This window comes from Heterodontus francisci, chromosome 7 (assembly GCF_036365525.1).
Source record: "Heterodontus francisci isolate sHetFra1 chromosome 7, sHetFra1.hap1, whole genome shotgun sequence".
In the NCBI taxonomy this organism is placed as follows: Eukaryota; Metazoa; Chordata; class Chondrichthyes; order Heterodontiformes; family Heterodontidae; genus Heterodontus; species Heterodontus francisci.
In genome coordinates this window covers 23,888,447-23,902,705 of record NC_090377.1, presented here as the reverse complement: position 1 = coordinate 23,902,705, position 14,259 = coordinate 23,888,447, and the positions used below count along the sequence as shown (strand labels likewise).

The window sequence follows — 14,259 nt, the reverse complement described above, 5'->3', positions numbered from 1 at the left end:
GCTAGTTTTTTGCAGATGGTGAGGCAGTCAAATGATTGTCCAGTGTCCCCGTGTGCAGTTTAATTAGATTGAAGTCTAGGAATTCCCAGTCTCTCTTGGGTCTCATTGTTTCAATGTTTACTGCTTGGAGGTATGTCTCCACTCATGAATGCTTCAATATGGTTTTGAATGTCCCTCTAACAAGGGTAACACTGGATAATCTACTCTGCTGTTCATGCCCTTGTCCTGGATGGGAGTCTTGTTAGACATGCGTCTCCAATTTGATGTCCTGGAATGTGAGGTATTTCAATGCAAATTGTGATGGCCATCTTGCCTGCCAGTTTTTTAAAAGTTAAATGTAGGATCCCAGTTTTCCTTAAAGTTTAATGTAGATTTCCAAACTGATGAATTAAAAAGTCCTCATCCAGCATAGCATGTTTTCTTGACGGACATTAAACCATGGCCCCCATCTGCCTTCTTGGGTAGACATAGAAGGCCCCAGGGCACAATTTCAAAGAAGAGCAGAGGAGTTCTCCCCCCCGTATTCTGGCCAATATTCATACTTCAAGCCATCTCACTAAAAAACAGATTATCTGATTATTATCGCATTGCTGTTTTTGTGAGCTTGCTGTGCACAAATTGGCTGCTGCATTTCCTGCATTACAACCATGACTATGCTTTAGGAGGTACTTTTTCAGCTGAAAAGCACTTTGAGACATCTGATGATCGTGAAAGATGCTATATAAATGCAAGTCCTTTTTCTTTTACTTGGAGCCATACTCTGCAGCCATGATATCAGGCTCTAGTTATTGAATCATAGAATATCACAGCACATTAACAAGTCATTTTACCAATTAAGTCTACAATGGTGTGTTTGTCCACACGAATCATGAACTAATCCCATTCACCTGCTCACTTCCCACAACCTTCAATAATCTTTTTTTCAAGCATCTAGTTCCCCTCTTAATTTATAAAAGCTGCAATTGCAGCCTAACTAAGGTCTTATATAATTTGCCATTACCTTGTTACTTGTGTATTTTGCACCTCTACATACAAACCCTAGGATTCTGCTTATACTTTTAATGACTGTAACTACTTATGTTGCCACCTTTTAATGTTTCTGCATATCAAGACACCAGTACTTGCCTAAATGGTATGATTTTTAAATGTATGCTTCCTTCCCAGATCTCCAAAATGTATTACTTCACCTTTTGCTACACTGAACAACATCACTGTCAACTGCACCTCTGCCCATTCTCCTAACCTATTTCCTAGTTCTCATCACAATTTGCCATGTCCTGCAATTTGGTGCCATCATGAAATTTTGATAGTGTTCCTTGAATCCTGAAGTCAAAATCATTTTTTTATATACTGATAAATAAGTCGCCTTAAATGCAGACCTCCTATTTAAAAAAAAAAAGTATCATAACTTTCCAATCTGAGAAATTTCCTTTCACACCTACCCATTGCTTTCGGCATTCCAACCATGTCTTTATTCATGTGATATGTTTCCTCAGTTCCATGTGCTGTTATTCTTGCTGTAAGTTGCTTATGTGGTATCTTAGCAAATGCCTTCTGGAAATCCATATATTCACATCCACTGCCTTTCCTTTATTCTCTCTCTTATTTCTTCAAGAAGTTGTATAATAGTCAAGCCTAGCCTGCCCTTTTCGAAATCCTTGCAGATTGGATCTGAAAAACTTGCATTTCTCCAAGTGATAACTAAAACAAAACTAACTGGCTTATAATTTCTTGGCTTGCCCCTCTCCTTTCTCCTTTTTTGGAAGAAGGATATCAGGTGTGTGACTCTTGGGTGCAGCTGCAATAATGCTCCCTGTCCTCCTGAGCTAGCATTTTATCTCCATCATCCTGCCTCTTTTTGTCTCAAGTCCTTGAGCATGTCGCTTCGCAGATCTATACCCATTTCTTTTTCACTCCCTGTTGAACCTCACCAATCAGGCTTCTCGCTCTTCCACAGCATTGAAGCGGAGCTAATCAAATTCCAGAACATCCTGCTCTGTGCCTATGACCCTGGTGCATTGTCCTTCTTTGATTTTTCTGCAGCCTTTGACAGTCAGCTGCACCATCCTCCGACAACTCTCATCTCCCTTGTCCAGCTTGGTGGGACTGCCCTTGCTTGGTTCACTCGTACCTACTTAATCATAGCTAGAGAATCTCTACCAATGGCTTCTCTTGCCATCCCATACTTTAATTCTCCCAAGGATCCTTAATCCTCTTCTTTTCTTCATCTACTTGCTGCCCTTTCGTGCCATCATGCCTACACATGGGGCCATCTTCCACATGTATGATTCCCAGCTTGACCTCTCTACCATCAGTCCTTACCCCACCACTGCCTCTCTGCTGTCAGACTACTTGACGTCCAATCTCGGATGAGCCGCAGTTTCCCCCGGCTAAATATTGGGAAGGCGAGAGCCATAATCTTCAGTCCCCCACCACAAACTCAGAACTCTTTCCCCCTATTCCAACCCTTTCCCGAATCATTGTCTCACGCTGTGCCAGACTATTTAAAAAACCAAGCCAAAGGAGGAGATTATAGGAGAGGTTCTCTCAAGCTAAGTTTCCAACCCATAAGCTCTTCTTCCACCGTCGTAACATTCCCCGTCTCTGCCTCTATGTCAACCCACCTGCATTAAAACCCTCAAACATGCTTTTGTCACCTCTTGATTGGACTATTCCAGTGCTATGGTGGCCAACCTTCCATCTTCCATGAACTTCTGCTCATACAAAACTCTGCCTGTATCCCATACCAAGTCCCAGTTGCCCATCACACCTGTGCCCACTGACCTGCATTGTTCACTGATCCCTCATCACCTCAAAATCAAAAGTCTCACCCTGAAAATTCCTTGGTTCACATAGTCTAATCCCATGCTTACCCTGCTTGCTTCCCATAACCTTCAATATTTTTCTTTTTTTTTACAATTTTGTCTTGCTTAATCTTTTTCAATTCACTCTTAAAGCAGTAAAGTCCACACTAACACAAGTTATCACTGTTCTGGGAAGTGCAGGATAATCTGTTGATGGGAGTTGAAACACCAATTAATGCATTCATTTGATGTGAAGGTTTGAAAACAAATTAGAATATTACAGCGCAGTACAGGCCCTTCGGCCCTCGATGTTGCGCCGACCTGTGAAACCATCTGACCTACACTATTCCATTTTCATCCATATGTCTATCCAATGACCACTTAAATGCCCTTAAAGTTGGCGAGTCTACTACTGCTGCAGGAAGGGCGTTCCACGCCCCTACTACTCTCTGAGTAAAGAAACTACCTCTGACATCTGTCCTATATCTATCACCCCTCAACTTAAAGCTATGTCCCCTCGTGTTTGCCATCACCATCCGAGGAAAAAGACTCTCACTATCCACCCTATCTAACCCTCTGATTATCTTATAGGTCTCTATTAAGTCACCTCTCCTCCTCCTTCTCTCCAACGAAAACAACCTCAAGTCCCTCAGCCTTTCCTCGTAAGACCTTCCCTCCATACCAGGCAACATCCTAGTAAATCTCCTCTGCACCCTTTCCAAAGCTTCCACATCCTTCCTATAATGCGGTGACCAGAACTGCACGCAATACTCCAGGTGCGGTCCCACCAGAGTTTTGTACAGCTGCAGCATGACCTCGTGGCTCCGAAACTCGATCCCCCTACTAATAAAAGCTAACACGCCATATGCCTTCTTAACAGCCCTATTAACCTGGGTAGCCGCCTTCAGGGATTTATGTACCTGGACACCAAGATCTCTCTGTTCATCTACACTACCAAGAATCTTCCCATTAGCCCAGTACTCTGCATTCCTGTTACTCCTTCCAAAGTGAATCACCTCGCACTTTTCCGCATTAAACTCCATTTGCCATCTCTCAGCCCAGCTCTGCAGCCTATCTATGTCCCTCTGTACCCTACAACATCCTTCGGCACTATCCACAACTCCACCGACCTTCGTGTCATCCGCATATTTACTAACCCACCCTTCTACACCCTCTTCCAGGTCATTTATAAAAATGACAAACAGCAGTGGCCCCAAAACAGATCCTTGTGGTACACCACTAGTAACTAAACTCCAGGATGAACATTTGCCATCAATCACCACCCTCTGTCTTCTTTCAGCTAGCCAATTTCTGATCCAAATCTCTAAATCACCTTCAACCCCATACCACCGTATTTTCTGCAATAGCCTACCGTGGGGAACCTTATCAAACGCCTTACTGAAATCCACATACACCACATCCACTGCTTTACCCTCATCCACCTGTTTGGTCACCTTCTCGAAAAACTCAATAAGGTTTGTGAGGCACGACCTACCCTTCACAAAACCGTGCTGACTATCGCTAATGAACTTATTCTTCTCTAGATGATTATAAATCCTGTCTCTTATAACCTTTTCCAACATTTTACCCACAACCGAAGTAAGGCTCACAGGTCTATAATTACCAGGGCTGTCTCTACTCCCCTTCTTGAACAAGGGGACAACATTTGCTATCCTCCAGTCTTCCGGCACTATTCCTGTCGACAATGACGACATAAAGATCAAGGACAGAGGCTCTGCAATCTCCTCCCTTGCTTCCCAGAGAATCCTAGGATAAATCCCATCTGGCCCAGGGGACTTATCTATTTTCACACTTTCTAAAATTGCTAACACCTCCTCCTTGTGAACCTCAGTCCCATCTAGCCTAGTAGCCTGAATCTCAGTATTCTCCTCGACAACATTTTCTTTCTCTACTGTAAATACTGACGCAAAATATTCATTTAACGCTTCCCCTATCTCCTCTGATTCCACACACAACTTCCCACTACTATCCTTGATTGGCCCTAATCTAACTCTAGTCATTCTTTTATTCCTGATATACCTATAGAAAGCCTTGGGGTTTTCCCTGATCCTATCCGCCAATGACTTCTCGTGTCCTCTCCTTGCTCTTAGCTCTCTCTTTAGATCCTTCCTGGCTAGCTTGTAACTCTCAAGCGCCCTAACTGAGCCTTCACGTCTCATCCTAACCTAAGCCGCCGCCTTCCTCTTGACAAGCGCTTCAACTTCTTTAGTAAACCACGGCTCCCTCGCTCGACAACTTCCTCCCTGCCTGACAGGTACATACTTATCAAGGACACACAGTAGCTGCTCCTTGAATAAGCTCCACATTTCGATTGTTCCCATCCCCTGCAGTTTCCTTCCCCATCCTACGCATCCTAAATCTTGCCTAATCACATCATAATTTCCTTTCCCTCAGCTATAATTCTTGTCCTGCGGTATATACCTGTCCCTGCCCATCGCTAAGGTAAACCTAACCGAATTGTGATCACTATCACCAAAGTGCTCACCTACATCTAAATGTAACACCTGGCCGGGTTCATTACCCAGTACCAAATCCAATGCGGCATCGCCCCTGGTTGGCCTGTCTACATACTGTGTCAGAAAACCCTCCTGCACACACTGGACAAAAACTGACCCATCTAAAGTACTCGAACTATAGTATTTACAGTCAATATTTGGAAAGTTAAAGTCCCCCATAACAACTACCCTGTTACTCTCGCCCCTGTCGAGAATCATCTTCGCTATCCTTTCCGCTACATCTCTGGAACTATTCGGATTTCTATAAAAGACTCCCAACAGGGTGACCTCTCCTCTCCTGTTTCTAACCTCGGCCCATACTACCTCAGTAAGACGAGTCCTCAAATGTCCTTTCTGTCGCTGTAATACTCTCCTTGATTAACAATGCCACACCCCCCCCCTCTTTTACCATCTTCTCTGTTCTTACTGAAACATCTAAATCCCGGAACCTGCAACATCCATTCCTGCCCCTGCTCTACCCATGTCTCCGAAATGGCCACTACATCGAGATCCCAGGTACCAACCCATGCTGCAAGCTCACCCACCTTATTCCGGATGCTCCTAGCGTTGAAGTAGACACACTTTAAACCAGGTTCTTGCTTGCCAGTGCCCTCTTGCGTCCTTGTAACCTTATCCCTGACTTCACTACTCTCAACTTCCTGTACACTGGCACTACAATTTAGGTTCCCATTCCCCTGCTGAATTAGTTCAAACCCCCCCCGAAGAGCACTAGCAAATCCCCACCCCACCCCCCACTGTCCCCTAGGATATTGGTACCACTCCGGTTCAGGTGAAGACCATCCTGTTTGTAGAGGTCCCACCTACCCCAGAAAGAGCCCCAATTATCCAGGAAACCAAAACCCTCCCTCCTACACCATCCCTGCAGCCACGTGTTCAACTCCTCTCTCTCCCTGTTCCTCGCTTCGTTATCACGTGGTACGGGCAACAACCCAGAGATAACAACTCTGTTTATTCTCGCTCTACACTTCCACCCTAGCTCCCTGAATTTCTGAATTGTTGGGATGTGGTGGGGAGTATGGTTGCACCAGCAGTCTGATTGCCTGTGAGTGCAATTTTTGCATGACTGCTGAATTGCTGAGAAGTATCAAGCCTCCAACAAGCCGTGCCACTTTCAGAGACGTAAGTCGTTCACCCAGTGTCATACTTGTGTGCCTCACATAGGAACAATGACGGAGGCCCTTGTGGTCATCTGCTTTTCTACTGCATTGCAGTGCATACGGCCAAACAAATTAGGAGCAGGAGTAGACCATTCGGCCCTTTCGAGCCTGCACCGCCATTTAATAAGATTATGGCTGATCTGATTGTGGCCTCAACTCCACTTTCCCGCCTACCCCCACAAGGGTGACTGAAATTGTATTTGGAAATGCAATTAACACTGATTGCCTTTTGTTTCTTTAGAAACAGACACCCAAGAATAGGAAGGGGCACAGTGCTGTGGTATTTGAAGCTCAGATGTACGTATATGGAGGTTATGTCGATATAAAGGGACCCTCACAGGAGTTTTGGAATTTTAGCTTTGGTGAGTAAAAGTAGAAGCAATACATTCAAATTATTTCAAGAGGGTTTTTTTTTGTAAAAGTGACATCCAGTATTCAAAACAATGAGTGTAATGAACCAGTACTGTCCATTCCCAGACTTAAGGGGAATGTAGGCTGCTGGTCTCCATGGTGCCTTTTTATCAGTTCTCTGTTGAGCATTGAGGGGTTGTGTTCTGTCCCATTTTGAGTCTTGAACTACAAGTAAATCTTTGCCTGTGGCATCTTTTTGTCCACAAATGAAACGGCCTAAATTTATTGTGAGTGTTGTGATTTTTGTTTTCTCACTTCCTTCTCCTCCTCTCCTGAAGGCATTAATTTATTCCTGCATGCACAGGACCATGGACACTGGCTGCCATCCAGCACCCTGTCCAAGTCACCATTCTTCATGTAGGATCCTTGAAGGCTGTTGCAGCATTGGGGAAGCATCAGATCTCAGCCCACTCCTCTCCTCACCTAACATCCATCCACATGCGCCTTCAGCAAGTTGGGTTTCTGGAAAACAATCCAGGAGCAGGAAGCCTGGTCAATGCAGGGACACTGAGCCCCATTGTTATCACCCCACTTAATGCCACAGCTGAGATCAGCTCACTAAGCACACAAAAGGAACTTTGAACCTGTCATCTTCCTGATCTGTATGCCTCAGCTTTTCACTGGATAAGTTCACAGAGCTGTACCTCGGGTGACCATCTGACTGGCAGTGCAGAGTGAAACACAGGAACTTGTGAAGCTGACTTAGAACATTTTACTAGTGGTGAGGAAAACTGAAAAGTAGCTAGTATCCCTGTTAGTACCTTGGGTTTCCGGTGATGCTGATAAAGGACGTTCTGAATTGGCAGGATTCACACAGTATACGTAGTTCCATGCAAGTGTAAAGCCTCACATCACACAACTGTAGTGCTGTGGCAGCCAAATACAGCAGCTGTAAGGATGGTTTTAAGTCATTGTTTTTATTTTAGGGTGTCGCACCATCATTTTCTCCACTTATTTGCCAGTCAGTTTGAGTTTGATTATTTTTGTGTGTATGTGTGTGTGTGCGTTGTGCAAGCTGCAAATTATACTGCAGCTGGCACAACAGGAAACTGTCCTTTGGCCACAGCCTCTGTTTAGTTGGCACGACAGAACAGAAGCATGTATGATAGCAGTATAGAAAATACAAATCTGAAACACTGAATGAAACCAGAGCAAGGCAAGCGTCCCTAGCTTCAAATTGACTAGGAAATTTAGCATTAATGTCAGGAAGTTGTTCTTATCAAGAGTGATCAACGTATGCAGTGCACTTCAGGTGGAGCCAAATACCAGGGAATCAATTAAGAAACAGCTGGAGGCAGCAAGTTCTCTCTAGAGAGATGAGCAAAGGACTTTCTATACTTAGCTTATGAATATGGGGAATGTTACCCCTTTCTGCTAATGTCAGATCACAACTGTTCCTCTGACATGGAAAGGTTAGTATACCTGAAGTGGTGTATTTTTCAACCCCTCCTACAATCATTGACATAAAGACAAATGTAGTGGCAATGTCAGCAGTCCTGGAGTGGCTAATCTAGACTGATCTGACCAGAAAGAAAAACAAACCGAAAGGTTTGGAAAGGCAGTGAGAGAGAATATATTTTCAAAATAAACTAAATTTGAAATTTCATGTTGCCATTTCAATGTTACTATAATACTTCTTCCAACAGATGCCAAGGATTGGTGCCCAGTATTTACCTCTTGTGGTGATGTGGGCCCCGGACCTCGGTACAGTCACTCTGCAGCTGTCTACAAGAGAGGAATGTACTTGTTTGGGGGACTGGTTGGACTTGTAGAACAGAATGACTTTTGGAAGTGGGATTTCAACAGTAGCACATGGTCTAGGATCAAAGCACGGTAAACAGAGATTTCAACAATGATGTATAGTCTTGGGTCAGTGCACAGCGAATATGTCTAATTTAAATAATTCATTCTAAAAATTGTTGTTTGTGAAATAAATTCACATCTTAAAGTTGGTTATTTTCCTTTTCCTTATCCTCTGGATTTCCAACCCTCCAAGATTTCCATGCTCTTCTAATACTGGTCTCTTTTGCATCCCCAATTTGCATTGCTCCACTATTGGCAGTCGTACCTTCAATTGCCAGGGCCCTTATCTCTAGAATTCCCTCTCTCAGCCTCTTTGTTTCTCTCTTCCTTTAAGACTCATCAAAGCCTACCTCTTTGACCAAGCTTTTAAACATCTGTCCTAAAACCCCTCTATGTGGCTCGGTGTCAAATTTTGTTTAATGCTTCTGTGAAGCACCTTGAGGCATTTTACTACATTAAATGTGCGAAATGATGCAAGTTGCTGTTGTTTGGACAGCATTAACGCCTGGGTGAGACCCCTAGTGAGAAAATCTGAATATTTTAATACAGGTAAAGATCATTTAAGTCTGAAAAGTCTAAACTTTATTCATAGATTCAACACCAGCTGCTGCCTTCTCACCATATCCTTTAATTGCTTTTTAAAAAAAATCGAAATACAATCTAGTTACCAAACCTATTGATACTGTATGCTTCGTTGGCCTTTCCTGGTAACTTACTTAACAAGCGTATAGCCCTTTTATGAAGAGGTTCTGCCTCATCCTTTCTTACCTCCAGAATCACACTTTATAACTTGTGTCCCTTCTTATTTGACCCCTTTTACCAGAGTGCAACAATTTGCTTGCATTAAGTTTGCCAAATCCCTTCACACTTTAATTGGAAGTTCTGTCTTGAGTAAAGAACACAAGTCCAGCATCCTGAACCTTTCTTCGCAATTGAATTTACACAACCTACAAGCACTTACCTAGAATACACAAAGTCATGTATCAGAATGTTCTCCTTCCTCCATTCACTATCCCACCTTTATTCTCCAGCTGTGAGAACAGTACATGAACTGCAGAGATGGGCCAGGGTTAATGCCATCTGATTTCTTTCATAAAGCTTGTTCTTGTCGTCTCATGGGCAGGTTCCTGGCCCCTGGTCTGAACCTTCCTCAGAGATCTGCAGCCCAACTGATGAATGGCAGACAACATCTTTCATCCTATGCTGCCACAGAGACACAGAATGCACCTAATGAGAATTTTGATCCATGATAGATTATTAAAAACCTGAAAGGATGTTAATGCAGATCATGGTTGTGCTTGAGAATTTGCTATTGAATAAGCTCATTAGTTCTTTATTTCTCACAGTTCTGGGCCTCACCAGTTAGTGGGTCACTCCGCTGTCGTGTACCAAGACAGCATGTTAATCTTTGGAGGAGGAAGGAACCATAACAACTCCGACAACAGCCTGTGGAAATTTCAGCTAAAGGCACAGACCTGGGAGAGATTAAATCCAGCAACAGACACAAGCCCATCGCCAAAAATCTATCACTGCACAATAGGAGTTGGTCCCAGCTTCCAGGAGAAACGTGTTGACGAATTCCCTTGCTCATCAACTGCAAGCTTCATCTGTTCCGACAGCAGCATCAACCTGCACAGTGCATCCAATGGAGAGCCCCTCGCTGCCCTGAAGGGTGCCTGCTGTTTGAATTTTTCCACACAGGCGCCAGGGCATTCCAACCCAACGGCAGTAAAGTCCAGAGGCAAGAGTGCATATTCAAACATAGAAATGAAAACATTTAGCGTACGGTCTTCTGAAAGCAGGGAGAACCTTCTAAGTTTGACTTCACCTGATTCCATTGCTCCTGAGGAGCACTGGCAGTGTGAGAATGGGCACCACCTTTCAATAGAGCCAGAGGAGCTGCCTCCTGCAGATGACAGCACTGAGGAATACAGCGATAACAGTGTTTTGAAAGAAGCCGGGACGGAGTTCCTTGACCAAGGTGAAGCATCACTCCACTCGAGGGATAGCCTCCCAGAGGTTCTGCTGATAGTAGGTGGTAAACCGTTATCTGAGAGTGGCTGCATTTCACTGTGGCAGATGAAGCTATGTGAAACATTTTTAAAGTGCTAATTTAACAGGGAAGAAGGCTTTAAAAAAAACTTGCAAACTTCACACAAGGTGTGATAACAAAACAATTCACTTTAAAGGATAATTAATATTATTTTTTGTGGCTTGCTTAGAGGTCTAACATTACTGAGTTTTATTTATACTTTTTGCTATTGTGCTAATATGCTACTTCAGAACAACATTTTCTAAAGAGCTTTTATATTTTTATAGACTTTTATATAGAGTGTGACTCTTGTAAGCTAAAAAGTGCAGACAAAGAAGTTGTATGTATTTTTATTGATTTTTGTATTTGTCATAACAGTTCCTCATGTGAATCTGACAAAAGTGCAGAACGTATTAGGACAAAAACGGGTTTTGTCATGCAACCAGAATAGCAGATGCACCTTTTAGCTTTCATACTCTCAAGGTTTTCTTCCATTTATACTGGCCATTGGTGGTTGGAATTGGACCTCATACCTGATGACTATAATTCCTGTGGATTACATAAAGGAAAACTAACTTGTGTTGATGCTGTGATCAAGATTTGCTGCAGAATTAGATTAGCTGTAGCTAATTTATAAAAGTCTAGGGAGAGAACTGCCAAAAGTCTCTCATGGAATATGCGGTGAGGTTCCTTGGCATCCTGGATAGCATTGGGAATGGTCAGGGGGTGGGCAGGCTCTTCAGTCTTGGTAATTTTTACATATTCTTAATTATTGGTTTTGGTACGGCTGGCAAGCAATGGGCCTCATTTTCTCTCTCCTTCCTCCCTCGTTTTCTGACATTGCAACTTCCTGTTACAAATGGCAACTACTAAACAAGTATCCTGCTACCAGCCCATTACCCTTATAAAGCAATGTCTTGGATTAACATTTACCTTGCATATCAGCACAGAAAGATTCCACACACGGTGCAGATGCTTAGAGTCTCGCTCCTTGGTGTAGTGCGACGCCATCAGACAGTCACAAGTTTGATTCCCATTCTCTGCTGCATTAGATGGTCTCAGCAGGTATAGGAATGGAAGTGCTATAATTGGCCTCATGCAGAGGAGGGGGTGAAATCAGCCAGGATTCCCCCATTACTGATTGCTGGCCAGTGAAGCCCTTCAGGAAAGCACCATGCACAATCTGCCGGTTAGGAGAAGCTCAGGCTGTCTACTACTTCAGCTAAGTAGCTGCCCAACACTGCCCAGCCTCAGACATGGAGAACGGCCACTTATGTGAGCTGATGGCAGGGAGCCTGTCGACCTGTCTCCCAGTAACAGCCAGTGCCATCAGAGTGTAGAGAAAGGAGCAGCAGTTGGCACCAGTGTGTTTGAAGAAGGGAACGATTCGATGGGATTGTTGTATATTAGATGGCACAACAGCAGAGTGCATTCAGAGGCAATAAGTACCTGTGTGGAGATTGGTGAGTGCAGGAAAACTGGAGAGATTGCACTGGGGTCTAACTAGAGACTGGGATATAGGCTGCAGCTTGATGCCCGCTGCCATAACCGAGTTGTTTTCTTTGGTCATTCACTGAACTGATAGCGTTTTTGTACTTAACTTCATTGAAGCAGATCAAGCAAATGGTCCTTCATCTCACAGGTCAGGCTTCCAGAACAGACGAGATAGTGTTTTCCTCTAAAATTCACAGCACTGTTGTGGACGTGGCCTTGTTATATTCTTGGTGCCTTGGATTTCAGAGGATGCTCTGAAGAACCCAGTATGCACAGCTGCAGTTGTAACAAATCTGCTCGCTGCCTGGAGGGAGCAGGGGGAAGAGGAGAAAAGATGACAGACTTGTAGCAATAGGTAGATAGAGAATATTTGATGGATTCCATAGAATGGTGATAACATCAATAGACACCGTGCAACCTGAGCAATAATTTGGAGTGAGATTTGGTTCCTCTGTGCGACTGTTTGGCATAATTTGTATATTAAGTGACGAGAAAGGATTTAAAAAAAAAAAAATTTGTTCTTAGAATGTGAGCGTCGCTGGCATTTATTGCCCATCCCTAATTGCCTTTGACAAGGTGGTGGTGAGCTGCCTTCTTGAACCGTTGCACTCCATATGGTGTAGCTACACCCACAGAACTCCAGGGTATTGAGCCCTACTCCGCAGCATTCATTTAGTTCTTCATTCACTCAACCTGCAAAGCAAATACTTGCTCACACCTTCCCCTAGATCAAAGGGAAGAAGGATAAAGTCCAGTTGTTATGGTAACTCGGCTTTAAATCCTGAAGAGTGCACTTTGTAGCTAACGAAGAGAAATACAATAAAACGCAAGTTAAAGTGGAATCTGCTTTAAAAGGTGGCATTAAAAGTTTGTTAACCTATTGCTACCTGGGCAGGGCTCATATAAAAGCAAAACGTACTAGAAATGCAGGTCCAGGCAGCATCCGAAAGACAAAAGCAGGTTACTTTTTCATGAGATCCTCTGTCAGAGTTCTGATGAATAATATTGATCAACAGAACGCCGGGTACAAAGGATAGTTTCCTATCTCCCTTAATGCCTATGAGAATACTTTTATAGTTAAATCATAGCAGACGATGAATAGTTGGCAGTGAGTCACACAGCTGATATTGTCAGGTAGCAGCAGGTTGTAGAAACATATAGTAACCTGCGGACTGCTTTCCATGGTCTTTTTAAACTGTTGTCCTTGTGTGTTAATTTTCTTTGTTAAAAACTTTAAAGGTGTTGCTGAATGTTGGCTGTTTGGCAGCACTGGTGCAGTGTTACACCTGTGATAAGTGTCCTTGGGAGCTTAGCCTCTTTACCTTTGTGGAATAAAATGGGAAGGAGGTTGCAAAGAAGGAAAATATAGCCAGCAAAAATAAAGAGAAGCAATCTGCTTCGCAGAGAAATCGATAAATTAATTGACAGCTTTAAGAGAGGTGGATCAATATCTGTTGAGTGGGACGATAGTGCTGTTTTCACAGCAAAGAAGAGGAGGAGCCCAGTTTATCTTAAATAGACAGATCCAAAGGTGAGGTGATGGTGATGGTGATGGGGGGGGGGGGGTGGGGTGGGGGGGGTAGGCATGGTGTTTGCAGGCGGCAGAGGGATGAGTCTATGATACAGCAATCATAAATGGACTTTGGGTGGGGTAGATCCGATGGGGCAAAAAGTCTTTTCTCACTTCCAGACTTTGCTGTTAAATAGAGTGGGATAGACTTCAGTAAAGATCACTGCGCTTCAGAGAGGGGCAAGTCACCCACTGCACTTGAGTGGGGTGCAGCTGGGGTATGTATGGTGTGAATGGAAAATTGTTCCAACTGTGGGCACTAAAGCCTATAAACCCCCCACAGTTAGAAAACCCTGCACACCGCGTAAAATTCAACCAGAAAAATCCTGACGACAAACCGAGCTTAAATTATTATCTTAAACTCATTGTCTGGCATTTTAAAATGTATGGTTTGTTTTTAAAAGTGTTATTTTTAATGCTCTTTGAATATTAGAGACACTGAAGTTCAGAA

General features: G+C 43.5%; 1 protein-coding gene across 3 annotated transcripts in view; it reads left to right on the top strand.

Annotated features, from left to right (window-relative positions):
* klhdc3l (kelch domain containing 3-like) overlaps nt 1-13,783 on the top strand; it is a 47,817-nt gene extending 34,034 nt beyond the window's left edge. For all 3 annotated transcript variants that reach the window (XM_068034886.1, XM_068034887.1, XM_068034888.1), the window contains 3 exons: nt 6,740-6,860; nt 8,556-8,742; nt 10,059-13,783. In XM_068034886.1, coding sequence (XP_067890987.1) covers nt 6,740-6,860; nt 8,556-8,742; nt 10,059-10,824 — 1,074 coding nt within the window. In that variant the 3' untranslated portion in view covers nt 10,825-13,783. The remainder of the gene's footprint in view (nt 1-6,739; nt 6,861-8,555; nt 8,743-10,058) is intronic.
* Nucleotides 13,784-14,259: the final 476 nt, after the last annotated feature.